Source organism: Hyla sarda, chromosome 7 (assembly GCF_029499605.1).
Source record: "Hyla sarda isolate aHylSar1 chromosome 7, aHylSar1.hap1, whole genome shotgun sequence".
Lineage (NCBI taxonomy): Eukaryota > Metazoa > Chordata > Amphibia > Anura > Hylidae > Hyla > Hyla sarda.
The window spans coordinates 18242742-18270120 of record NC_079195.1 but is presented as its reverse complement, the minus strand read 5'-3'; the positions used below and the strand labels follow the sequence as shown (position 1 = coordinate 18270120).

The window sequence follows — 27379 nt, the reverse complement described above, 5'->3', positions numbered from 1 at the left end:
ATTGCATGGTAGCTACAATTTTCCACCATCCGGTTACAGAGTGGTAGAAACCACTTGTAAACATGAAATAGCCTGTGTGTTATGTTGAGGTTTCAAAGTAGTTTTTTTCCCCTTGAATTTTATAAATTGATTCTTCTTCACAACAGGGGATCAGGTCAGCCATCGGGGTGCACTGACTGGTGGTTACTACGATACAAGGAAATCTAGGTTGGAACTGCAGAAAGACGTGCGCAAGGTAGAAGATGAGCTCCATGCTTTGGAGGCTAAACTGAATGAGAACTTGAGGAGGAACATAGAGAGTATCCTTTTATGTCTACAGAAATCTGAGCAGACTGACATGTCTGAGTGCGATCCCAGATCACCAGGGTTCACCTACAGGAATAATTGTATTTCTCGCATTTTATTAGGGGTCACAGGAGACTAAGGGGTATGGGCTGTTACGACTAGGGGACAACACTTAGGCTCCTTTCACACTATACTGTTGCTCCGTTACAAAGACCCGTTACAATGTCCCGTTAAGAAAACCCTTAAAAACTGCTTTAAAAAAAATCCCATTCATGTCTATGTGATTTTTGATTATCAGTTCTCACCAGTTATAGCTTGTTATGAATAACAGACATTATTTGTGACTGGAGAAAAATCGGTGCATGTGACTTTTTTTCTCCCGTCACAAATAATGTCCATAACGGGCTATAACAGGTGAGAACGGATGATCAAAAAATACCATAAACATAATTGGGAATTTTTAACGGCCAATTTTAAGGGTTTTCTTAGCAGGACTTTGCAGAGCCTAAGCAAGGAAGTGTTAGCCCCTCCTGCACAGTCTACTACTGCAGATACTGAGCTGCTAATCAGTTTTCATTTAGTGTCTGTAGGAGACAGACCGCTCCTGCTTTATTTTGCTCTTCATATGGTGATGGAGGTTTATTCTTTCACCTTATTTAAAGGGTCGAGAGTGTGGGCTGACACACTAGACCTAATTCCTTGAGGTAGTCAGAAGCAGGTGACCAAGCAGCATGCTGTCCTGTTCTTTCCTCAGTCTCTGATCATTTGCACCCTTCTGAACCCAAAATGTGCAAGGTTACTGAAGGGGTGACCTATCATGCACCAAGATAATTTTAGCGACATCAATGCAGGGAAGACATTGCTAAAAGTACTGCAAAACTAATTAGCATATTTCTTATAAAAATTTAACAAAAATGGCATAACAAAGAAACAAAGGTTAGCATAGTGATTAGCGTCACTAGCGCTATTTAGGTAACTTGTTGACAGATTCTCTTACTGTTTTTAGTCTTGCCTTTCTTTCTCCCTTGCCTTTTGCTTCTCAAAACCAAACTCTGATACTGCATAGAAGGCAGAAAATAAAGTATGGAGTTAGCAATAATACTGTGTAATGTTGCAGCTCCTAGCACATGGTTAAAGTCGATGCATATAAGCATCAATTCTGAGTGTGCTGGCATCTTCGATGTAAACATCAGTGGGCATCTTGGTATTCACACCCTCACTGATCGGAAATTGATTGCAAGTTCACTCAATGCTTTCAATAGAGGGAAACAACTTTCTCTTATCCACCGATGCTCAAGCATTGTTGTAGCTAGTCTGATACAAACCTTCTATATTTTCCACAATGTAAGATGTTCCTTAGCGCTGTGTAGGGATTAATAATGAAATCGACCAGCTGATGAATCAGATGCAGCAGATCGAAACACAACAGAGAAAATTTAAAGCTTCCAGGGACAGTATCTTGTCAGAGATGAAGATGCTGAAGGAGAAACGACTTCAGTCAGAGAAGACATTCATGCCAAAGGTGAGACATACACTGGTCTTTCTGTGTCCAGCTTCTAGTAAATTGGATTGATTTAGGCAGCTGATTGGTCACATTTAAATCGGGTTCCATATGAAATGTCAAATGGGGGGATACATTGTAATATTCTTTATTATTGCTTGCAGCAACGTAGTTTACAAAGCTTGGAGGCCAGTTTACATGCAATGGAGTCAACCCGGGAGTCGCTAAAAGCCGAGCTGGGAACAGACTTATTATCTCAGCTCAGTCTGGATGATCAGAAAAGGGTGGACGCTCTGAATGATGAGATCCGAAGTCTGCAGCAAGTATGTTTACTCCATTACCCATTTATATCAAGTTCTAATGTAAAAGAGATTTGTGTGAAGCTAAAAAATTATTCCGACAATAGGTTGTTCTGTAGGAAAAAAACACTTATTTGCAGTCATCTCATTATCATCAGAGGCAGGATTACATTGACAGGCAGCACCACTATTTTAAGCTAATATCTGGTAACGTAGGATTAACCATTGACAGGAGATGATGGTCCCAGCTCTCCTCCTCCTTATCTCTGCAAAGGTCACAAAGCATGCCTACTACTCATCCGTAGTGGTCAATGAGCCGGCTCCAGACTACAAGGTCCTATGGTCCGTGTGGTTGCTGTGATGCAGATCTCTAAATTGCTGTAAACTAAGCAGCAGCTCAGGCAAGATGGCTGCCCCTGTAATCATGTACAGACAACAAAAGTTGAAAATTGATAATAAAAACAATTAGAAAGGGAATATGTAGAAGTATCTGGATATAATCAGTAAAAATAAGAGATGCATTACCTCAACATCTTAAGGACGCTGGGCGTACAGGTACGCCCTGCATCCCTGTTCCTTAAGGATGCAGTGCGTACCTGTACGCCCGTGGGAAATCCATTCCCCGTCGCTCGCAGGCAGGGACCGGACCGGGATGCCTTGACATCGCAGAGGGGGGTCCCGAGTACGGAAATACCCCATATGTGGACCTAAAGTGCTCTGCGGACGTACAACAAGGCTCAGGAGTGAGAGCGCACCATGTACATCTCAGGCCTAAATTGGGGATTTGCACAGAGGTTGCTAGTAGTTGCAGCGGTTCTGACATAAACCATAAACACAAAAAATAACTACACCCCTCACAGAATGTAATAAGGGGTGCAGTGAGCATTTACACCCCACAGGTGTTTGACAGAAGACTCACGGGCCAACCCTGGGCCAAGAAGCAATGGAGGCCCGGAAGCTGAGGGTCAGGAATATCCCACAGTCCATGGAGACAGATGAAGGGACTATCCTTTGTAGAGACTCTGAACCAAAAGGCAACAGAGAACAGAAAGGTCTCCTCGGAGGCCCAATGGCCAGTAACCATCCTGGAAGGAGGCAGAAAAACAAGCCACCAAACTGACAGAGGGCTAGCCCGGACGGTAAACAAAAAAAGGGAATGACAAGAGAACCCCATCCAGAAAACCAACCGAAGCATGAGAAACATGGCGAGAAAACGCCAGGTAGAGCCTCGCACGCCTGAGCAGAAGGCGAGCACAGTCAAGGTGGTACCGTCTCCTGGAGAGGCATGGGGCATACGACTGATGACCTGAACCAAAAAACAACAGGCTCCAAACTACTGTCCCATGGGCACGTAGCGAGCACCCGGGAGGAAGAACGGACTGAGAGAATGACACAGAGCTTGAGCAGCCGTAAGGAACATGACGGGGGAAACCACGTCCACACACACAAGCTGAAATAGGCCTGACCAGCTAAATCCAGTTGACCGGAACGTCCTCCATCCCCAGTACATGGACCCCGAAGGAGAAGGAAAGTGAAAACGGGAAGGCCCAGGGGAGGTGGGCCCTATACGTGCAGTGTCCGTAGTAGGGATCGACCGATATGTTTTTGTTTTTTTTAGGGCCGATTCCGATATTCTGTGGAGGTTAGGGCCGATAACTTATACCGATATTCCGGTATAAGCTATCGACTATTTATCCACCCCGGCGACTCGAAAATGGGCTGAGTCCCTAAGGGGTTAAACTTCTTGAAAATACAGTACTCTTTATTGCACATTGGGGGGGGATGTTTTAACGCTGTTCACTGTGCAGTATAATTATGTTCTCTTCTTTCGACCCCCCTTTTAACTTTTTTTACTTTTCTGTCTATGAAAGAACATGGGGGCTCAGTTGTTGTGCCATAATCAGTATTTTTTTATTGTGGAATGTGATGTGACAAATAATATCACTGGCAGTTCTGGCAATTTTTTTTTTTTTACAACTAAATGTCCCCTAATATTTGATGTGTAGCAGAAATGTATTAATTATCGGAGATGTCACGTTAATCGATCCCGCTCGAGACCTTATTAAATGTTTTTTTCTTCTCTAAGGAAAACCGACAACTTTTGAACGAGAGAATCAAACTGGAAGGAACAATCACCCGTGTGGAGACCTACCTGAATGAGAATCTGCGGAAGAGATTGGACCAAGTGGAGCAGGTTAGTCTCCAGTGTATTAGGGTGAAGAGCCTGGGAAAGTCTCTGTATTATGGTCTTGTATGTTTGGTTATTTTATTGCAGGTATTAATGTTATTTGATGCATTGCAGGAACTGAATGAGTTGAGGGAAACCGAAGGAGGGACCGTTCTTACAGCAACTACTTCAGAACTGGAGGCCATCAACAAACGGGTGAAGGAAACATTGGCTCGGTCAGATGGTGAGTACAGACAGGAACCTAATATTTCTCTATTGTCAGTCACCCTCTGCAGATGTCACCCATTTGTTTAAAGATGACTTTAATATAGCTTTCTCATGAATCTGTATCCCAGTAAGATCGATGGTCTAATAATCCATAGTATGTACCTGACCGAGACGTGTACAAATATTTGTTTATAGGGATGCACCGATATATCGGCGGCCGATACATATCGGCCGAAAATAGCTATTTCGGCAAAATGCCGAAACAACAAAAAAGTGCCGATAATTACCCACCTCCCCTGCCCGCCCACAGCACAAGTTACAAACACTGCCAGTGGCAGAGGCACTCGTGGGGGGTGCAGGGGGGGCCGGCCGCAACATCTGGGGGGGGGGGGGGGGGGGGGGGGTTGCGCTCTCCGTGATAGGAATACTTCTTTTTATGTGCCCGGGCCGGCTCCCGTGTGTGGCTGCAGGCGGGAGCCGGCCAGAGCATATAAAAACTAATACTGTATACTAAAAACCAGGGGGCCTCCAGCTGTTGTGAAACTACAACTCCCAGCATGCCCGGACCGGCAAAGTCTGTCCGGGCATGCTGGGAGTTGTAGTTTCACAACAGCTGGAGGCCCCCTGGTTTTTAGTACACAATATTAGTTTTTATATGCTCTGGTCGGCCCCCGCCTGCAGCCACACACGGGAGCCGGCCCGGGCACATAAAAAGAAGTATTCCTAATCCTATCCCGGACATCCCTGTGTCCTGAAAAATCTTTTCGGGACATAAGGATGTCCGCCGGTCACTCACCATTCCCCGGCGTCCTCCTGCGATCCTCCTTCGGTCCCTCGCTTCTCCGCCTCTATGGTCGTACGCACGGGACGTCACTGACGTCCCGTGCGTACAACCATAGAGACGCAGGAGGACCGCAGGATCGTCGCAGGAGAACGCGCGCTGGCCAGGGCCTGGTAAGTGACCGCGTCATCTTCTTCAGTGTTCCGGTCACAGCTCCCCCGGTCCCGGCACCTACTGCTATGGTCCATAGGCCATAGCAGTAGATGGGACCCCGGGCCGGAGGAGCGGTGACCGGAACACTGTGGGGGCAGCAGTACAGACATACAGCCTCCAGCCATACACTGTATATGGCTGGAAGCTGTATGTCTGTGGGGTGGGGGAACTGCTGACCTAATGTGGGGGGGAGCTGCCTACAAATGTGGGGGGAGCTGCCTAATATTGTGGGGGGGGGGGGGGGGAGCTGCCTAATATTGTTGGGGGGAGCTGCCTGATATTGTGGGGGGGGGGGGGAGCTGCCTAATATTGTGTGGGAACTGCCTACTATTGTTGGGGGGAGCTGCCTACTATTGTGGGGAACCTGCCTACTATTGTGGGGGAAATGCTGACCTAATTTGGGAACCTGCCTACTGTTGTGGGGAGCTGCCTACTATTGTGGGGGAGCTGCCTACTAATGTGGGGGAACTCCCGACCTAATGTGGGGGAGCTGGCAATCTAATGTGGGGGAATCTAATCTAATGAGCGGAGCGCTGCATTTTACCAGAAGACGGGGAGAAGTTATTTTCGGTATCGGTTTCGGCTGGACATTTTTTTTTTTATTTCGGTTCGGGGGGAGCTGCCTAATATTGTGGGGGGGGGGGGGAGCTGCCTGATATTGTGGGTGGGGGGGAGCTGCCTGATATTGTGGGGGGGGGAGAGCTGCCTAATATTGTGGGGGGAGCTGCCTAATATTGTTGGGGGGGGAGCTGCCTAATATTGTGGGGGGGAGCTGCCTACAAATGTGGGGGGGGGCTGCCTACAAATGTGGGGGGAGCTGCCTAATATTGTGGGGGAACTGCCTACTATTATGGGGAACCTGCCTACTATTGTGGGTGAACTGCTGACCTAATGTGGGGGAGCTGCCTACTATTGTGAGGAACCTGCCTACTATTGTGGGGGAACTGCTGACCTAATGTGGGGGGGAGCTGCCTAAAAATGTGGGGGGAGCTGCCTAAAAATGTGGGGGGAGCTGCCTAAAAATTTGGGGGGAGCTGCCTAATATTGTTGGGGGGAGCTGCCTAATATTGTGTGGGAACTGCCTACTATTGTTGGGGGGAGCTGCCTACTATTGTGGGGAACCTGCCTACTATTGTGGGGGAAATGCTGACCTAATTTGGGAACCTGCCTACTGTTGTGGGGGAGCTGCCTACTTTTGTGGGGGAGCTGCCTACTTTTGTGGGGGAGCTGCCTACTATTGTGGGGGAGCTGCCTACTATTGTGGGGGAGCTGTCTACTAATGTGGGGGAACTCCCGACCCAATGTGGGGGAGCTGGCAATCTAATGTGGGGGAATCTAATCTAATGAGCGGAGCGCTGCATTTTACCAGAAGACGGGGAGAAGTCATTTTCGGTTTCGGCTGGACATTTTTTTTTTTTTTTTTTTCGGTTTCGTTTCGGTTCTGAAATTTCCATTTCGGTGCACCTCTATTTGTTTATATTTGGGAGTTAAAACTCTCTGGATGCTTTTGGCTCATTCTGTATTAGTTTTTAGGAGAGGTCAACGGCTACAAAATAGTGGTGTAATTCACATACCAAATCCTAATTCTTAAACCGTGCAAACTAAAGGTAAATGCACACTAGACTGATTTGATGCCGCAAAATTTAGCAGACCCAAATAAGTCCATCTGGATTTTGGTGCAGATTTAGATTTTCAGTTTGGGATATCCACAACCTAAATACAGAAGTTGCAGATTTTAAATCCGCACTGCAGGTCAATTCACTCAGTAAAATTTCTGCTGTGTGTAGATGAGATCAAAAAATCATATTTAATTGGTAGAGTTATCTGTTAATTTACAATACTAATTTCCACACAAAAAATCTGCAGCAAATCAGTCTAATGTGCGTTAACCCTTAGTCTTTTTATAATGTTCCAGTTTCTCAAAGAATATTAGGCTGTTTGGTACATTTGCTGTATATGAAGATAGTAAATATTGCAATAGTAAATCTGTCCCAGTGACTCTACTAGCAGAATAGTGAGTGCAGCTCTGGAGGATAATTGACAATGTAACTTGGAATCAGTACAAGACCTATATTCTACTGGGTGGTCGTAGGTATAGTCTTTTTAGGGTTGTACCTGCTGTATGCATCTATAGCCTCTCATGACAATGCTTTTTTAGGTCTTGATGTTACCATTGATAAAACCGAAGCTGAGATAAAAGACCTTGTAAAGAGTATGGATCGGTGGAAAAATATGGAGAAGGAGCATATGGATGCCATTAACCATGACACAAAAGAACTTGAGAAAATGACCAACAGGCAAGGAATGCTTTTAAAGAAAAAAGAGGAATGTATGAAGAAGATACGAGAGCTGGGCTCCCTTCCTCAAGAGGCCTTTGAAAAGTATCAAACCCTAAGTTTAAAACAGGTAACCCAGAGCCCACTGCACATAGGGATAAGACTGAGCTACAGTACCGAACACAGCCAAACACGTACACAGTTTGGATAGGCTATCACCATAAAAACCACCTACTATATCCAAACATAAAACTATTTTAGATACAATTAAATCTCTCTCAATGATTTGCAGGATTTGAAAATGCAGATCATTGTCATGATAAAGATATATCTATAATCATACTGTCTTGTTCTTCCCCCCCAGTTATTCCGTAAATTAGAGCAGTGTAACACTGAGCTGAAGAAGTACAGTCACGTGAACAAGAAAGCTCTGGACCAGTTTGTAAACTTCTCAGAACAGAAAGAGAAGCTTATCAAGCGTCAGGAAGAGCTTGAACGTGGCTACAAATCCATCATGGAGCTGATGAATGTTCTGGAACTTCGCAAATATGAAGCCATCCAGCTGACGTTCAAGCAGGTGTGAAGCTTTATCTGGTTTGTTAGTTCTCAATGATTTACTCCAATCTGTAGAGCTTGTAACCTGAAAAACTGTTCTTCTAGGTGTCAAAGAACTTCAGTGAAGTGTTCACAAAGCTAGTGCCAAGTGGTAAGGCCACACTGGTGATGAAGAAAGGAGACGTGGAAGGAGGCCAGTCTCAAGATGAAGGGGAGGGCAGTGCGGAGAGTGAGAAGGGTTCCAGCTCCCAGAGCAGCGTCCCTTCTGTCGACCAATTCACTGGCGTCGGGATTCGGGTAACTAATCTTTGTGTTATAGCGGAAGGAGAACATGTGTTGAGATGACACGAGTGACTGCGCACCTATATAGTGAATGTTATATTTGTTCTAAGAGATGTGTAGCTATTGTGTGGACTAGATTTATATCTGATCATCCAGATGGCAGTAATATGGTGTGGGATGTGGAAATGTTTACTGTTTGTTTTGTGAAATGTGTATTCTGAGCCTCCCCTGACTCTCTCTTGTAGGTCTCGTTCACAGGGAAGCAAGCGGAGATGAGAGAGATGCAGCAGCTTTCTGGTGGTCAGAAGTCTTTGGTGGCGTTGGCTTTGATTTTTGCTATCCAGAAATGTGATCCTGCTCCCTTTTACCTTTTTGATGAAATTGACCAGGCTTTGGATGCTCAGCACAGGAAGGCCGTGTCAGGTAATGATACTACAGCTGAGCAGACATAGCTTGGTGCAGACATTAGGAAGGAATGGCATACAGTAGGCATGTTCGCCATGCTTTCGTTGATTCAGGAAAGTACCCAGTCACTAGTGTTGTGAAAGAGCTTATGAAATCCCATTCTCACTGTAAAGTTGAAGCAACATCCCCAGCCCCCCAGCATGGACTGAAACAAATGGATAAAATGTTTTGGTCAGAAATAGTTGTGGTTTGTATCCGCCTCACAATCCTGTCTGTCCTACAGGATTTACAGCCTAGTATCATGAGTTTTATATTTACCCAGAGATACAATTCTTATAGTGCTAATTGATTGTTTCAGCAAGAATCTCCTGAAAGGCTTGTATATGTAAATGTATGTTCTTCCACCCACAGATATGATCATGGAACTTGCATCTCACGCACAGTTTATCACAACAACCTTCAGACCTGAACTGCTGGAATCTGCTGATAAGTTTTATGGAGTAAAATTTAGGAACAAGGTGAGTGTCAGAATAGAAATGGTGAAAATTTTAATGATTCTGTATAATCAGTATTTATTCTGTACAGGGTGAATGCATGTATGTAATGTGTCACTATATGTATGGTGATATAATGGCAGGGAGACAACTGGCAGGGATTTATTTAACCTGTTCTGGACAGGTGTAGGCCCTTGCCGCCTGGGACTTAACACACCAGGGCATACCTGTATGCCCTGAAGCGTTAAGTGACTTTGAAGCAAGCGCAGGAGTTTTTTTAATAAAATTATATAATTGTCCCCCCTCAATAAAAAATTAAATCACCCTTATCTTTACTCTTTTTCTATTTGGTATGTGTGTAATTTTCCAAACTATTAAAATATATTAAAAAAATTATAAAAACTGATCAAAAAGTCCCATCACTACAATGTTAGCAATTAAAAACTACAGATCACGATGCAAAAAAAAATGAGCCCTCATAAATCCCTGTATATATATATATATATATATATATATATATATATATATATATAAAAAGTTATAGTGTCAGAAAGGACAATTTTAAGTATAGTGATTTTGTTAAAGTTTTGACTTTGTTAAAGTAGTACAATAATAGAAAAAGTAGATTTTTATGCTTATCGTAAAATCTTTCTTGGAGGATCCATTGGGGGACACATAGTCCGTGGGTATATTCTGCTGACACTAGGCAAATAAAAGAAAGTCTGCCCCTCCCAGCAGGATATACCCCGCCTACAGACCAACAAAGAAAAAAAAAAACAGCAACAGGAAACCACAGACAAAAAAAAATAACCAAACCAACCCTCGGACAGGCAACCGAACCAAGGACACCAGAACAAATGGGTGGGTGCTGTGTCCCCCAATGGATCCTCAGAGAAAGATTTTATGGTAAGCATAAAAGTCTACTTTTCAAATTCGGCTCCATTGGGGGTCACAGAGACTGGGGGACATACCAAAGCAGTCCCCCAGGGGGTGGGAGAGAACCCAAGAAACTCAGGTGGAAGACTGGGCCACAGCCACCTGCAACACCTTGCGACCCAAACCATCATCAGTGGATGCAAAAATGTGCACCTGGTTACATTTTGTAAAAGTGTGCAAAAGCCGAAGCCCTGTTGCGGAGAGCCTAGGAGGCCCCGACGGAACGAGTGGAATGAGCAGAGACCCGGAAAAGCGGAGTCTTCCCTTTGCAACGGTAAGCTTCCGAGATAGCAGAAAGGATCCACTGCGGAATGGTCGCCTTCGAAGCAGGAAAACCCTTACGACGACCCTCCTTAAGCACAAAGAAAGAGTCATAATGACGAAAGGATGAAGTGACAGAAAGGTAAATCCGAACGGCCACTACCACGTCGAGACCATGAAGCAACCATTCCCTGGGATGGGACGGAGCTGGGCAAAAGGACAGGAGGACGATATCCTCATTTATGTGAAATGGAAGTGACCGCAATGAGAAAGGGACACCTTCCAGGAAAGAACACGAAGAGAAACGTTCCGGAGAGGTTTGAAGGGATTACCCTGCAAAGCACTGAGAACCTGATTCAGATTCCATGGAGGAGTAGGGGATCTGTACAGCGGAGCCGGTGAGCTACACCCTGCGGAAAAGTGCGGATGTGAGGGTCAGACGCCAGGGCGCGCTAAAAGAGAATGGAGAGAGACGCTGTATTCTCCTCTGACTCCCTGGTTCAGGGCCGTGGTCCCCTCCAGCCCGGCAGGAGCCCTCCCACCCGGGTGCTACGGTTACCCCCCTGACTCAGAGCGACAGGCACTCCTACAGTATGCTCCTTGCCGCTCCTGTAAGGCAGCTGAGCACCCGCACCCGACTCTTCCAGTGGCGGCTGCTTCCGCATCAGACGCCCACATGCCTTCTATTTCCCCATTAACAGCTGGGGTTGGCTCCTCTCCTTTCCACTGCTGGCTGGCCAAGGTCTCAGAGCTTAGCTCCACTCCTCTCTCCTTTAGAGCGGGGCCCGGGGGTTTTGTTTTCTCCCCCGCCAGTGGCCATTGTGGCTGGGGGACAGATAGCTCTGCCCTCCTCCCCTCGCAGGTGCCGGCAGCCATGATTGCTGGACAGGGACTCGGTCCATATCCCTGCCCCCTCTCTTACAGAGCAGGATAGTGGGGTTTTCCTTCTCCCTGGCCGGTCGCTATTATAGAGGTGGGGGAGTCAGCATAGCCCCGCCCTCCTTAACCTCTCCTGCAGTGCAGGAAGAAATTTTTTTTTGTTCAAACTCCCCCTTGTGGTCATTTGCTGTATTCCTCTTGGTTTTATTCTCACCAATGAGCTTCCTCTGGTGCCAACTTTGGGTACTGCATCCCTACAGTCAGCACCATGTCGGCCCTGTTTTTTTTACCCATCTAGTTGAGCCTCTGTCCACAGGTAGACTTCATGCAACCTGCTGTGGCGGGTCATTTCCATGGAGGTATGCTCCCTTAGTAAACCCTGGGGATACATGTTATGTCTGTTTTTTCCCCCTATTGCCTGTTACATGCCCCTGTGCCTAGGGAGTCCGCATGCGGTTTTTCTTCCGGAAGAGTACTGGGCATCCGGAGCAGTGGTTCCTCCTCTGCCAGTCGTCCATCTGGGAAGGTTTTTTTTTTTTTTTTTTTTTTGGGGCGTGTGCATACACTATGATTCCCTCCTCCACAGGTCACTAATCTCATAGCGGCCGCATCCGCGTTTGGCATTCTGGTACCCCACTGCTTGTGTGAGGGGTCCGGAGGAATGACCCGTTATATACTATGGACCCATACCAGTAAGCCAGACAGTAGTCTGCGTGGTTCCCTCCGCCGCCTGTCATTTCTCTCATGGCTAATGAATATGTGGCTGGCATTTCGGCACCCCACTGCTTGTGCGAGGTGTCCGAAGGAGTAACCAGTTATATACTATTGACCCATACCAGTAAGCCAGACAGTGGTATCTGTGGCTGGAGTTCCGGTACCCCCATTGCTAGTGTGCGGTACCTGATGACATGGCCTGGCTTGTCCTATGGACCCTATGCGGGGCGGCAGAGATGCAATCCACAGCTCCTCAGTCTCCCCTGATCTCCCATGGCACCTAGGTCTCCCCACCCTCCCACATGCTTCAAGTTGACACAGTTCTCGCCTATCTGCCCTTTGCCCCCTTTTCGCCAGCGCTTGGAGGTGTACTCGCTAAGCCAGACTGTTGTCTTCCGCCGCAGTCGGCCTCTCATCTCTGGGCTGCCGTGTGCATGGCTGGGGTTTTCCCGTATCTCTCTGCTGGTGGGAGAAATCTGGTCCCTTCCAGTACACAGGACTGATGCCAGTCAGCCGGACATTCGTCTGCATGGTCTCCTAGAGTTTGAAGGAGTGACCCTTTGTGTTCAAGAATCCTATTCCAGCCAACGTGGCAGTTGTCGTCATGGTTTACTATTACGTCGGATCACCCACTGTACATTGCCCACATCGTGGCGGAAGTTCAGATAACCCACTGCCATGCTGTGGTTCCGAGTGAGTGACCCCATGTTGCTCCATGAGCCTTATACCTACTTTACCAGTTCCCTCTCCACATGCCTGCCGCTCTCACGGCTGAGGGCTGGTAACCCACTTTCAGTGGTTCTGAATCCAGGACTTGCTGCATCCACAGTCCCTATGCCTTATCATTAGCCAGACTGTGTCTGCTTGGTTTTCTAATCCACCAGGTCACCTCCCCCATTCCTACCACTCCCACGGCTTAAGTCTGGTGGCTCACTTTCAAATTTGCAGTTCGACAAAGGACCTTCTGGGTTCATTGGCCCTTTATACCTGAAAGTCAGACACTATCTGTATGTGTCCTTTATCTCTTTCGTCTTTTACCACAGTGCTGGTGTGTTGCACCATTGAGAGATGGGGTGCGGCATTTTCTGTGTGTTCTTTGGTCCTTCACAGCAACAACGGCACTCTCGTTTTCACTTTCTGGAGGCGTAGTGTTGGTCTGCTAAGGGCATCGTTTTGACACGCCGTTGGGTGCTGAGCCTGTTTTCCATACTTCCGGACATTTTGATTCTACGGTTCCTTTAGTGGCTGCATTCTTGGTGCCCCACTACTATCGTAAGGTGCCCATGTCGGTGTCCCTACATATGCTTTTGATGCTCTGCACGGGTAGAGCCGTCCTCCCCTCCTTTTCAGTGGGATGTACCTTGGGCCTTTCTGTGACCTTATTAATACGGATCTGCAGCAGTTGAGCACCTCTATTCTGGGGCCTGATGGGACGACAGTCTGTTCTGTAGCCCAATGCCTCCAGGTGTCTTCCTGATTTCCTGTGCAGTGTGGCTCAGGCTCCTGCTCTGTTGCCTTAGATAACGACCTGGATGGCTTAGTTGGGGGTGTTCCTCCCAACACTCCTTGCTGCATGTGCTGCTTCTTTGCATTCGTGGTCACGTCTTGTACCCCTGCCCAGCTCCAGAGTCCAGGTTTCAGATCCCTTTGGGGATGCTTATGTATCCTCCATGCCTTGATTTGTGTTTCCAGGGTTCCTAGGGGCTATGACCTCCCAGTACCTTGACCATTGCCGCAGGGCAGCATTTCCCCACTCCTACAGTACCTTGCGCCCTTTGGCATCCCCCCTTCCACAGGGGATTCGGAGATCAGGGAGTTTGACATGGTCAGTGCCTGAGTTTTATTTCCACCACCCCTTGTTTTCCCCTCCACCAGGGGGAACTGTTTCGCTGAGCACTTCTTCTACCCAGATGGCGCCATCTCTCGCTTCTCCCTACATTTTTTTTTTTTTTTTTTTTTGCTGCGAACATTCATTCAGAAGAGCTTTTTGCTGGCTATGCTTGTAGGCTTACTGACCACGATTGCAGCTTGGCTCTCCTCCTGTTTTGTTGGTTGTCTCTACTGCTCATGCAGCCGAGGCACTCTCCTCTGTGGGAGGGGTTTATGCATTCATGTTTGGCTCAGCGACAGCCGGTCTAGCCACTGTCTTTTGTTTGGGTCCAGCCATTGCTCTCCTCCTTCCTTGGCACACTCTCCCTGGAAGGTTGTGTTCCCCCTTCCCTTTGACAGTGTCAGTTGTGCTGCACTGGCCAAATGGTCTTTTAGAGTAACCTTCCTGTGCCCAGATTCTGGGAGCCCCTTTCCTTTTTGGTTCCTCCTCCGTTCCCACTCTGAAGGGATGTTGCGGTTCAGGCGCTGTGTTATCCTCTCAATCTGTTTTTCCCCCTGAGTGTTCGTGCTGTGCTCTGGGACAGTGGTTTTTGGAGACCACAGTTTTTTGGTTCAGGTCTTTGATCTTCTGCACCGTGCCTCTCTGGAGACTGTTTTTGTCTCTCTTTTCCAACAGTTTCTGGTCTTCACCTTGACTAAGCTCACCTTCGACTCAGGCGTCCGCAGCTCTCACTGACGTTTTCTCGCCTTGATCTCTGGTTTCTGGTGGGGGTGCTCCGTATGGGGTTCTCTTGTCGCGCCCTTTTGCTTTTTTTTTCTTTGCCAGCCAGGCTCTCCCTCTGCCTAGTTCTTCACTTCTTGGAGTTGGTTTGCTACCTCCTTCCACATTGGTTACGGCCCTTCGGGTCTCCGAAGCGCCCCTTTCTTATCTCTCTATGTGGCCTATTGGTTTAGAGTCTCTCCTAGGATGGTCCTTTCATGGCATCCTAGTCCATTTCCATGTATGGTGGGCACTGCCGGACCCTCAGTTCCAGGCCTCAGTTGCCTTTTTGCCTAGGTTCTTGCCTGTGCGCCGTACGGCACACTGGGGTTCAGTCTCTGGGCTGACCCCCTTTCTCTAGTGGTTGTTTTTTCCCACTCCAATGACTGCTTTGGTGCATCCCATCAGTATGTGTGTCCCCCAATGAAGAGTGACCGAGAAAAGGAGATTTTTTTTTTATTTTTACTCAACGTAAAATCTTTCTCGTAGCCTGCATTGGGGGACACAGCACCCACCCATTTCTTCATGTCCTGTCCAGATGATTTTTCCCGGCTCTGGTGTTTTTATCCGGGATTCCTTTCCATGGTCCTTCGGACATATCTCTTTGTTGGCTTCTCCTACTGCTTTGTGACCAAACTGATCACCTCACTTCCAGTGGGCAGGTATATCCTGCCAGGGAGGAGCCGACTTTTTTTTCCTAGTGTCAGTGCCTCCTAGTGGCAAGACCATATACCCCATCAGTATAGGGGTCCCTCAATGTACGCTACGAGAGAGAGATTTTACGGTGAGTACATAAAATCTCCTATTTTTATTTTTTTTTACCATAAATGCTAATTTATATTATTGATTCACAGAAAATGTGCGTCAATTCCCCCATGTCTGCAAAATTAAGCACCTTTTTAAATAAAACATACTTCTAAGTCAAGCAGATGCAAAAGTGTCTAACGCATATTAAATGTGTTTTTGGGGGGCAAATTCTGATGTGTGGTGCTTAGTGTAAGACACAATCTGTGGTACTGCACTAGATAAAACACCGCAGATCAGTTTCGTACGAAGTGTTGCTTTAACTCTTGGTTTCCCAATCAAAGTGCCTCCAGCTGTTTCAAAACTACAATTCTCAGCATGCCCGGACAGCCAACGGCTGTCAGGGCATGATGTGAGTTGTAGTTTTGCAACCACTGGAGGCACACTGGTGGTGTACCTTAACTGAACAAAAACTTATAAAATAGCATGTTTAAATTGTCGTAAAAACCACTTTAGTAATACAAGGACTATTAGTAAACCTAAGTAGCATAAATACAATGACATTGCGAATTAATATGGGTGGCTCTCACTATAATTTAAATAATATATACCGTGGTAACTGTGATGCATGATACCCTACATGCCAAAAAAATAACAATTGAAAAACGGAGAATAGAAGACAGACCTACAAGGTGTATGTATGTAATATAGCTAGATAGATAGAGCTAGATAGATAGAGCTAGATAGATAGAGCTAGATAGATAGAGCTAGATAGATAGAGCTAGATAGATAGAGCTAGATAGATAGAGCTAGATAGATAGAGCTAGATAGATAGAGCTAGATAGATAGAGCTAGATAGATAGAGCTAGATAGATAGAGCTAGATAGATAGAGCTAGATAGATAGAGCTAGATAGATAGAGCTAGATAGATAGAGCTAGATAGATAGAGCTAGATAGATAGAGCTAGATAGATAGAGCTAGATAGATAGAGCTAGATATAGAGCTAGATAGATAGAGCTAGATAGATAGAGCTAGATAGATATATATATTAACTATATAAACTACAGAACTGCTTACTTAGTTTTAATAGTTCAGCTTTCAGGTGCTCTGGTGGGCTGGAAAAGGTGGACACATTCCTAGGAAAGAGTCTCCTAGGAATGTATCCACCTTTTCCAGCCCACGGGAGCACCGGAAAGCTGAACTAATTTACGCAGGATAAGTCATCAACTGCGGAGCCGAGAAGTTTGTGACGAATCGAATTTACTGTAAGTTCGCTCATCTCTAGTGGTAATACTTTTTATAATATTTATCTAAGTTTATATGCTTGCAATTCTGTTATAAACTATTATGTATAATTCTACTGCATCCAATGCAAGGGCCCTGCTAGGATGTCAGTGAATTATGGTCCAATAAATATGTTTCTTACATTTGATACTAAACCAGCCATATCAATTATTGTATAGCAGGTTAGACCAATAATAAAGAAAACCCATCTGTGTATTAACCTCCGCTGTATAAAAATAACCCTTCCAGAAATGCGCTCTATAATCTCTGCGGTGTGTCCTGTATTTTCGCAGCCTGTAAGTATGCGCTCGGTGATATAGGAAGCCGTCCTCGCTGCAGAGATCTGGCTGTTATTATGGGGGGGGTGAAGAATTCCCTGCCAGTGTCAGATAACGGAGCCGCTCGCAGGCATGTGCTGCCCTTCACTCTGATAACATGTTCACAAACACACTTGAAATGCCAGGCTTGTTGATGGGGGCATGAGTGATATCGCTGTCAGCTCAGACAAGGAAGTCATTTATTTAACTTTTTTTTTTTATTCCCCTCTTTCCTTCCCCCTTCAGGTCAGTCATATCGATGTGATCACAGCTGAACAGGCCAAGGACTTTGTGGAGGATGACACGACCCACGGCTGATCGCTGCCACCTCCCCCGGAGGACGTTGTACAAAGTGTTACCTGTTGTTATATTTGCAACAGGTTCTGTATATTTAAAAACTGTAAAATTTTGCGCTCGTCTACTCTTGTTTTAGGAGCTGTTTTAATATGTTGTAGCGCAGGTTTTTTTTCCTTTTTTTGTACCATGAATTTGCGCTATTTTGTCTATATGACGCTGTTTTATGTAACTGTTGCCTTCTACTGCCCTGTGAGCGATTTGCCGTGTTTTTATGCTTTACGATTTACATTTCATGCCTCGTTTTTACTGTTACTGCTTTGTGTGAATCTTCTTTTAAAGTAGCGTCAATAAAGTGTTGATTTTACGGCTTTGGTAAATAAAGAGGTTGTACGAGATTTATTTTCTTATGTGCCTGTCCATCGGGAAGTGTCTGGGTAATGGCCTTTCCTGGTGGAGAGCTTCCACTTGTAGCTCCAGACATCAGGCATTTAATCATCAGGCAGCAATCCCAGAGCTCATTCCAGAGAGTCATATGAGGTTGAGAGAGATTACAGGAGCCGATCTGACATTCCTGATGTAGTGCACAGACCTCTCTGGGGCGTATGGGTCATACTCCGCACATCAGTCTGTGTTCATACATCTTTCATTATTACACATTTTACTGCTTTATATCTGTGGGGGTCTGAGAGTTGTGTAAAATTGATGCACTGGGCATTTTCTCTCCTAAAGGGTCCTCACGATGGTGCTGTGTGTTGTTTTTGAATTAGCAGAGGTTCCTTCCTTCACACTCAGCTCTTCTGGTATACGGAGATGTCACATCGTGAAGGGTTTACAATTGTATTCTGACCAGTTTGGGAGCCATTTAGTTCTTATAAAGGGAACTGATAGAGTAACCTCCCACCTTTAAATGCCATGAGCAGCATAAAACACTGACAGGCTCCCTCTGTACAATGATATATAATTTACTGTGAAGTGCTGTGTTACAGAGGAAATGTAGTTATAACTCCTACCCAGAACAGTAGGGTGGTCCCACCAGCTTTGATGGATCTCGTCCTGTTTTGTATAGGGTGAGGAGAAGCTTACAGGGATTATCCCAGGGACTTGGAGCACTGTTCCAGGCCGTCCTTATAATTTTGAAAACTTCCCTTTTAAATCGTACATCTTGTCCCCAGATAAGCCCAGACACAGCTATATTGTAGTTGCATTTGGAACTCCCTGGATTCTCTGCTGCTGTGGATTTCGGTAGCAGTTGTTCGGTATTGGGAAGCTTGCATTTGTTTTTGTTTGGCGCAAATTAATGAATGGGGATTTGCACCTCAAACATCCATCAGTGTAGAAGGTCAATTAGCACTTGGATAATGGAGGAATTTCCTCATCAGCATATGGGAGAGTCGTGAAGCATCCCCCTGCACTGGGGACATTATCCTGTAATTAAATGTCAACTCCGTCATAAGGTCATCTCAGTCCATCCGGGTCCTCTACAATATAATCTATACTGAAGGATAATGACAACATACTGTAGTGACAACTTCACCTAGTCTGGGCAAAATTTGAAAAAACTCTGAAGCTCTTTAATCGTAATATTTCTGTTGTAGTATGGTATTGTGAAATTACATTTAGATATCTGCAGTTTAGATTTTCTCAATTTTTATTGCTTCCTGGATTCCTGTTCTTGTGTTACAGCTCCGATCTATGTAATGTACACCTAGGCCAGTATCCACGACAATGGGGCATCCTCTACGTCTAGAGGAAAGAAGGTTTCACCATCATCACTGACAGAGATTTTTTACTGTAAGAGCAATGAGACTATTGAACTCTCTGCCACATGATGTGATGTCTGAGTTAATAAACAAGTTCTAGGGGGGGGGGGGGGGGTCTGGATGTTTTCCTGGAAAAATATATTACAGGTTATGGATACTAGATTTATGGGGATAGAACATTGATTCAGGAACTTATTCTGAGTGTTAGGTTGAGCTTGATGAACTCATGTAACTATGTCATAGTGTCATATTGTTTGTCGCTTTGCCCACGACAGCACCCATGGAGAGACTGCTTCCTCATCCACAGGATCCAGCTCCTATCCCCCAGTTCTGTTTCCTGTCCTGCAGAGGATCAGGACGGGTCTCCAGTGAAGGCATGTAATAATGGGGACATGTGTGACAGTCGCAGTGAAGCACCTTCCTCTCCGCTGTGTAACGCTCTGTGTTACTGGCAGGGGTGGAGCGCGCAATTGGGGGGGAAAAAAAGGTTGCTGGAGGGAGGAGGCATTCTAGCCACCGGAATCATGGAGAGGGGAAGTCAGTTGACTTCCTGCCGGGGAAGGGTGGTAGTTTGGGCGTGGGAAACTATGAAAGGAGAGGTGCCCATCCGGTCTAGAGACCTCTCCAGGACCTAGAGAAGGTGGACTCCAGTCTTAAGGACTCATGGAGCCAGTGTCCCGGACTGATAGCATAGAACCTTCCACTGTGGTAGAGACGGGACCTGTTGGTGGGGTAAGGGGGCTGTCCCAGCCATTTTTTCTTTTGCTATATGACCTATCTGATGGTTGGTTTGTCCATAGGCTAAGGATGTTCCTAAGAAAGCGAAATGCAAGAGCAGAGAATGTGGGTTGTGCAGGAGGAGGCTGGATGCTGCTTATGTGGGCTCCCATTGTGTAAAAAAAAAATTGTGGAGGATTTTGCTCCTGCATTTACTAAGAGTATGCAAGAGGTGGTCAGAGAGGAAATCGGAGTGTGCATGTTGGCATGGCCTTCACAACAGCCCTGTACTATCAGGATGGCAGAACATGACCGCCCAGCCCTAGTAGTAATTCCAGATGAAACTGAGTCTTATGTTGTGGAAGAAGGGCAGCTTTACGTATGTACGTATGGTCTGACCCAGCTTTGGATTAGTGCTTGAGGGAAGATTTTTGTTCCCTGTTGAGGGGCTTAAAAGAGTGGTTAGATCTACCATGAATTTAGAAGAAAAGAGAGTTTAAATCCATACAAGATCGCATGTTTCACGGCTTGGCTCCTAGGAGCAGATTTTGGCTCAGTGCGACAGGTCAGACAGTTCATTAGAAGACCTGTTGGTTATATTGGCCCCAGTAAAGAGGTCACTTACTTGGTGGTTGTATCAGAAGAACCTAGAGAGGAGTCCCCTGGGTAAAGAAAGAGGAATTCTTACCACGGATGCAAGCCCTTTGGCGTGGGGGGCTCATGGGGGTCCTCTAATACTGCAGGGTCAAAGGAGTCCATAGTAATGCCTAGAATCCCAGAACGTAAGATAACTAAAGGCTTTTATACCCTCTCCCAGTCCCTTCCCTTGATTTCGGGCAAAGTTTTGAGGGTCATGACTGACAACTCTATGGTAGTTGCATATATAAACCATCAGGGGGGTACCAGGTCTCCCGTGCTTATGAGAACCTGTCATCACTTGTTCAGATTAGCAGAGATACATCTGGCGTCCCTGTTTGCGCTCCATCTGAAAGACTCTAAGAACCACATAGCAGACTAAGCAGACATCGCCTGAACCAGGGGGAAGTGGGAGTTTGATCAGTTATTTTTTTCCCAAATTTTTCATTTGTGGGGATCTCTTTTCTTCCAGAATGTACCAGAAGCTGGAAGGATTTTTCTCCCCGTCTCCAGCAAATCGCCCCTTAGTGATAGATGCCTTTTCCCAGAATTGGGGAAATCGTCTGCTTTTCCTGCCATTGGGCTTATAGCAAGAGTATTGAAGAAGATAAGACAAGAGAAGATAGAGTGATGTTGATAGTTATCGCCCCCTTCTGGCACAGGAGGATCTGGTTCACATGGCTCCGAAAGTTGTCCATAGCTCCCCCCTAGATCCTGCTAGATTCCCTGAACCTACTCCGGCAAGAGCCGGTTTTCCATCCCGAGATCTCCAATCTGCATCTGACTGCATGGCTGCTGAGAGGGATATCTAAGAACTTGGAAGGCGTTCTATAGATTTGTTGACTCTTCTATTAATGTGCTAGAAGCCCCTGACATTCCTAAAATCCTAGACTTCTTGCAGGCAGATTTAAATAACCCAAAATCCTAACACTATAAAAGTTCTGATTTCTACCTTCCAGTGCTCTGTATGACTACAAATTGGCTGATCATCCATGGATAAAAATATTTAAGGCAGCAGTTATGATGAGGCCGGCGATTAAACCTACTTCTCCCCCTTGGGATATGAATCTAGTTTTATCTAGTCTTACTAAATCCCTGTTTAAGCCTTTTGCAGGATTTGTCCTTAAAATTTCTTATGCTTAAGCTTACTTTCCTGCCAGCTATAACATCAGCGAGAAGGGTAGGAGAAATTACTAGTTATTCTATAAATGAACCTTTCATGACCGTTTTTGATGACAAAGTGGTGGTGTCCCCAGACCCAGCTTTCCTTCCTAAGGTGGTTTCTAATTTCCATAGGTCACAGGGGGCAGCCTTGCCTTCCTTTTGTAGCAGCCCTAGGAATGAGATAGAAGAGGGGTTTCATTTCATAGAGATTGTCACCTCAGCCTTTACTCCAGTTCCAGGGGGTAAATAAAGGAAAGGCAGCTTCCCCTAGTACAGTTCCTAGGTGGCTTAGGCTACATTCACATCACGTTTGCAGCCCACGGCTGCCGGATCCGCCTGGGGAAGGGAAAACCGGGTGCTCCCGTACCCCAGCCGGACCTGTGCCGAAAACCCATTCACTTTAATGAGCTGACCGGAGTCAAACAGTGACTCCGGTCAGCTAATTTTTCCCCTGTATCCGGTTTTGTGTCCGGACCTAAAACCGGCAGCCATAAGCTGCAAACGGAGTCATCAGCCTTGCACTGCAGCAGGGTTAGTCTCAGCTCATTCCACCAGGACAGTTTCCACTAGGTCGGCAGAAAGGGCCTCGACATCCCTAGAGCAGATATGTACGGCCGCTACCTGGAGTTTACCTCACACTTTAGACATTATAGGCTTAATCTAATGAGGAACAAAGATCTTTCCTTTGGTAGGAAGGTCCTTCAGGCTGTGGTTCCCCCTAAAAGCTAGACTATTAGTGTACTCTTCATGGGTGACAAAGCGGAAAACATAAAGTACTCTTACCGGTAATAGTTTTTTTTTTGTAGAGCCAACGATGGCGCCCATTAATACCCACCCTGTATATATGTATAAAATATAAGTAAAAAAAAAAAAAAGGATCCTAAAGGATTATCTAGGTTTCTTATGAAGTTATAGAATTTTTTAATTTGTTTTATTGGAACAGTAAAAAACCACCGGTTTACAGAAGTCAGAGCAGCAATTCAAAGGTAGTAAATACAGGGAAAATACAGCAAAACATGTATACCAATGTACATAAATAATCATTCTGACTGTAGACTTGTAGAAACTATGCAGGATAGTTCGGCATCAACGGTAAAAGAGAACATAAAATATAACAATCCAGTCTTGTGAATAGACAAAATATCTCTGTCCCACCTTACCCACCAGCAACAGAATACGAGAACAGACACTTGTGTCAAAGCTGCCTGAAAAATAAGGGGATAAAGGGGAAGGAAAATGGAGACACACAGAGGAGAGGAGAAGACATGGAGCAAGGGAAGTAAAAAAGCATATACGTAGGGAAAATGAACACATACTCATGGTACCAAAGAGCACAAGTTGTGCACCTCTGCAGGTGTACACTGTGTGAGGAGAAGAGCACCAGTCTCCCCATACTTTATAGAATTTATCAGGACGCTTCCTATTCTTGTAGACAACATGCATGAACGGGATAATCCCATTAACCAACTCCTTCCATTTACAGCATGTAGGAGGTCTAGGGTCCAGCGAAGGGCCATCGGTTTACGTGCCATGAATAGAGACTCCCTGAGAAGCACACAAATATGATGTGGCCACACCTCCTCCTCCAAGACAACGAATAAGCAAAGAAGATGATCTCTAGGATCTAAAAGCTGGAGGACCTCCGTCCAGAACTGCACAACATAGGAACAGGATCCAGAGGAAGGCAAAAACCCCTCATACTAGAGGTAAAAATTCCTTCCCGACTCCAAATTTGGCATCATAATAAATCCCTGGATCAACGTTCCTTCCCTATAAATCTAGAATACATAACCAGCGATGTTATTATTCTCCAAGAATGCATCCAGACCCGTTTTGAACTAGTTCACCATGACCACCTCCTCGGGCAGAGAATTCCACAGTCTCACTGCTCTTACAGTAAAGAACCCCCGTCTGTGCTGGTGTAGAAACCTTCTTTCTTCTACACGTAGAGGATGCCCCCTTGTTATAGATACAGTCCTGGGTATAAATAGATCATGGAGAGATCTCTGTATTGTCCCCTGATATATTTATACATAGTTATTAGGTCACCCCTAAGCCTTCTTTTTTTTCTAAACTAAATAACCCTAATTCTGATAATCTTTCTGGGTACGGTAGTCCTCCCATTCCCCGTATTACCCTGATTGCCCATCTTTGAACCTTCTCCAGCTCCACTATATCTTTCTTGTACACTGGTGCCCAGTACTGTACACAGTATTCTATGTGTCGTCTGACTAGTGATTTGTACAGCGGTAGAATTATTTCCTTGTCGTGGGCATCTATGCCCCTATTGATGCACCCCATGATTTTATTAGCCTTGGCAGCAGCTGCCCGACACTGGTCACTACAGCTAAATTTACTATTAACTAAAACTCCCAAGTCCTTTTCCATGTCAGTCGTCCCAAGTGTTCTCCCATTTAATACATAATCCCAGCCCGGATTTTTCCTCCCCATGTGCATTACCTTACATTTATCAGTGTTGAACTTCATCTGCCACTTCCCAGCCCAAACCTCCAACCTATCCAGATCCATTTGTAACAGTGCACAGTCCCCTATAGTGTTATCTACTATGCACAGTGCACTGTCCTCTATAGTGTTGTCTGCTATACACAGTGCACTGTCCTCTATAGTGTTCTCTACTATACACAGTGCACTGTCCTCTATAGTGTTATCTACTATACACAGTGCATTGTCCTCTATTGTGTTTACCGCTTTACAGAGTTTAGTATCATCTGCAAAGATTGCTACTTTACTATTCAACCCCTCTACAAGGTCATTAATAAATATATTAAACAGAACAGGACCCAAGACTGACCCCTGTGGTACCCCGCTAGTAACAGTCACCCAATCAGAATAAGTACCATTAATAACCACCCTCTGTTTCCTATCACCCAATTACCCACTTGGACACAATCTCCCCCATCCTCATCTTTCTCATTTTATGCACCAACCTTTTATGAGGCACCGTATCAAATGCTTTGGAAAAATCCAGATATACGACATCCAGCGATTGCCCCTGGTCCAGTCTTGTGCTCACCTCCTCATAAAAGCTGATCAGGTTAGTCTGACAGGACCGATCCCTCGTAAAGCCATGCTGATATGGTGTAATACATTTATTTTTATCAAGATAATCCAAAATGGCATCCCTTAGAAAAACCTCAAACAATTTACATACAACGGAGGTTAAACTAACAGGCCTATAATTCCCTGGGTCACCTTTTGTTCCCTATTGGTACCACATTTGCTATGCCCCAGTTCTGGGGAACAGTACCTGTCACTATAGAGTCCCTGAATACTAAAAATATGGGTTTGTCTATTGCATTACTTAATTCCTTTAGATCTCGGGGGTGAATGCCATCTGGACCTGGTGATTTGTCTATTTAGATTTTTGTAGATGGCACTGTACTTCTTCCTGGGTTAGACAGGTGACCTGTACTTCTTCCTGGGTTAGACAGGTGACCTGTACTGGGAAGTTTACCTTATCACACTGTATTTCACCTGGCATTTCATTTTTTTTAATTTGTTTAATATATTTGCTTTTGGAATTATAATTTCTTCCTCATCATTTTTTAAGGGGCCAACACTTTCATTTTTGACCTTTTTGCTATTTATATAGTTAAAGAACATTTTGGGGTTAGTTTTACTCTCTTTGGCAGTGAGTCTTTCTGTCTCTATTTTTGCGGCTTTTATCTGTTTTTTACGTATTTTACATTTTCCTCTATAGCTTTTTAATGCTTCTTCACTGTTGTTCTGTTTTAGTATTTTAAATGCTTTATTTTTGTCATCTATTGCCCCTTTAATGTTCTTTTTCATCCATATTGTTTTTCTTTTATTTCTGACCCTTTTATTTCCATAAGGTATATATTTATTACAGTGATAATTTAAGATATTTTTAAAAGTCCCCCATTTAGTGTCAGTATTCATATTTTTGAGGACATTATCCCATTTTATATTGTTAAGGGCTTCTCTGAGTTGATCGAACTTTGCCTTCCTAAAGTTCATTGTTTTTGTGGCCCCTCGAGAGATTCCCTTATTGAAGAACAAGTTATAATGTATTATATTATGATCACTATTTCCCAGGTGTCCTTCTACTTGCACATTAGTTACTCTGTCAGGTCTGTTGGTTAATATTAAGTCCAGTAGGGCGCCCCCTCTGGTCGGGCCCTGCCCCATTTGGGACAGATAATTGTCTTTAGTTATAGTCAGAAACCTGTTTCCTTTATGAGATTCACAGGTCTCAGTCTCCCAGTTTATATCAGGATAGTTTAAGTCCCCATTATTATCTCCTCATTCTGATTTGCTGCCTTGTTTATTTGCCTCAGTAATTGATCTTCTGCCTCTTCCATTATGTTTGGTGGCTTATAACAAACCCCTATCAGGATTTTTATAAGATTCCTGCATTTGGGTAAAGGGCATCAGTACTCCATCAGTATAGATATCAGACAAAGAAACAACGCCCACCCCACTCCAGAAGCTAGAGTCCTGGGACCCCAGTAACTGAGGCAGGTGAGGGTTATGCCACAGCGGTAGGTCAGACTGCACATCAGTATAGGCATGTATCCTCTTGGCCGCCTTCCAAACTTGTATTACAATTTTGTGAAGGGGAAGCAAGCCTCACAATGTGGAGCCCTCCAAGAGAGGACGCAGTGACATGGTATGCATAAATCTCGCCAAGGTTTGCTCAGAACCGGGCAAGGGGTGAGTTAATAACCAGGACTGTAGGTAGCAGAGCTGACCAGCTAAGTAGTACATATGGAGGTCAGGGAGCGCGGCCCCGCCCACTGTTTAGGGTGTTGTAAAATCAAAAGGGCAACCTTAAGTCCCCATATGAATGGAGAAATCTGGGACTGGACAGAATCAAAAAAGGGCCAGCAGAATGCTCCAGACAATATAGGCATTTGGGAAGAATAATACATTTTATCAGAATAATATGGCCCCCTACCACCAGGGGGAGAGAACTCCATATCTTAAATTTAGTACGGACATAAGAAAGCAAGAGAAAAATATTAGAATGTAGATCTAATGAGGGGTCTTTATTGATAAAGATGCCCAGGTAATTAAAGGACTGGACAACCGGTAGGCCACATACCACTGAAGGCCAATCTCCCTCCAGCAGAGGCATGAATACTGATTTCGTCCAGTTGATACAAAGGCCCGAGAAAACTCCAAACCTGTCCATCAAGCAGATAACATGAGGCACAACAATCCTGTGTCTGGGCATGAGTAAAACCATATCATCTGCATATAGGCCTATACGTTCATCCCCCCCCCCCCCTCCCACACATGCCCTCATAAGTAGAATCCTCCCGAATGAGGAGCACCAGGGGCTCCACTGCCACCACAAACAAAAGCGGTGACAGCGGGCACCCCTGTCGCGTCCCCCTCCCCAGGGAGAATGGAAGGGAGGAAATACCATTAACCATGACCTGCGCTGTAGGATATTTATACAAGATAGAAATCCACTTCTGAAAAACAGGGCCGAAGCCAAATCTACAGAGCACCTCTTGCAAGTAATCCCACTCAATGGAGTCAAAAGCCTTGGCCGCATCTAGCGCCGCCAAAGCCCAATCACCCCCATCACATGAAGAAAAGGAAAT

At 45.3% G+C, this 27379-nt stretch overlaps 1 protein-coding gene across 1 annotated transcript in view; it reads left to right on the top strand.

Moving 5' to 3' along the window:
- SMC3 (structural maintenance of chromosomes 3) overlaps positions 1-17902 on the top strand; it is a 55294-nt gene extending 37392 nt beyond the window's left edge. Inside the window, exons 19-29 of the mRNA XM_056528976.1 lie at positions 147-299; positions 1656-1807; positions 1951-2109; positions 4172-4279; positions 4388-4496; positions 7633-7880; positions 8115-8327; positions 8411-8602; positions 8833-9010; positions 9404-9510; positions 17458-17902. Of these exons, the coding sequence (XP_056384951.1) occupies positions 147-299; positions 1656-1807; positions 1951-2109; positions 4172-4279; positions 4388-4496; positions 7633-7880; positions 8115-8327; positions 8411-8602; positions 8833-9010; positions 9404-9510; positions 17458-17529 (1691 nt within the window). The 3' untranslated portion in view covers positions 17530-17902. The remainder of the gene's footprint in view (positions 1-146; positions 300-1655; positions 1808-1950; positions 2110-4171; positions 4280-4387; positions 4497-7632; positions 7881-8114; positions 8328-8410; positions 8603-8832; positions 9011-9403; positions 9511-17457) is intronic.
- The last annotated feature ends 9477 nt before the right edge of the window (positions 17903-27379 follow it).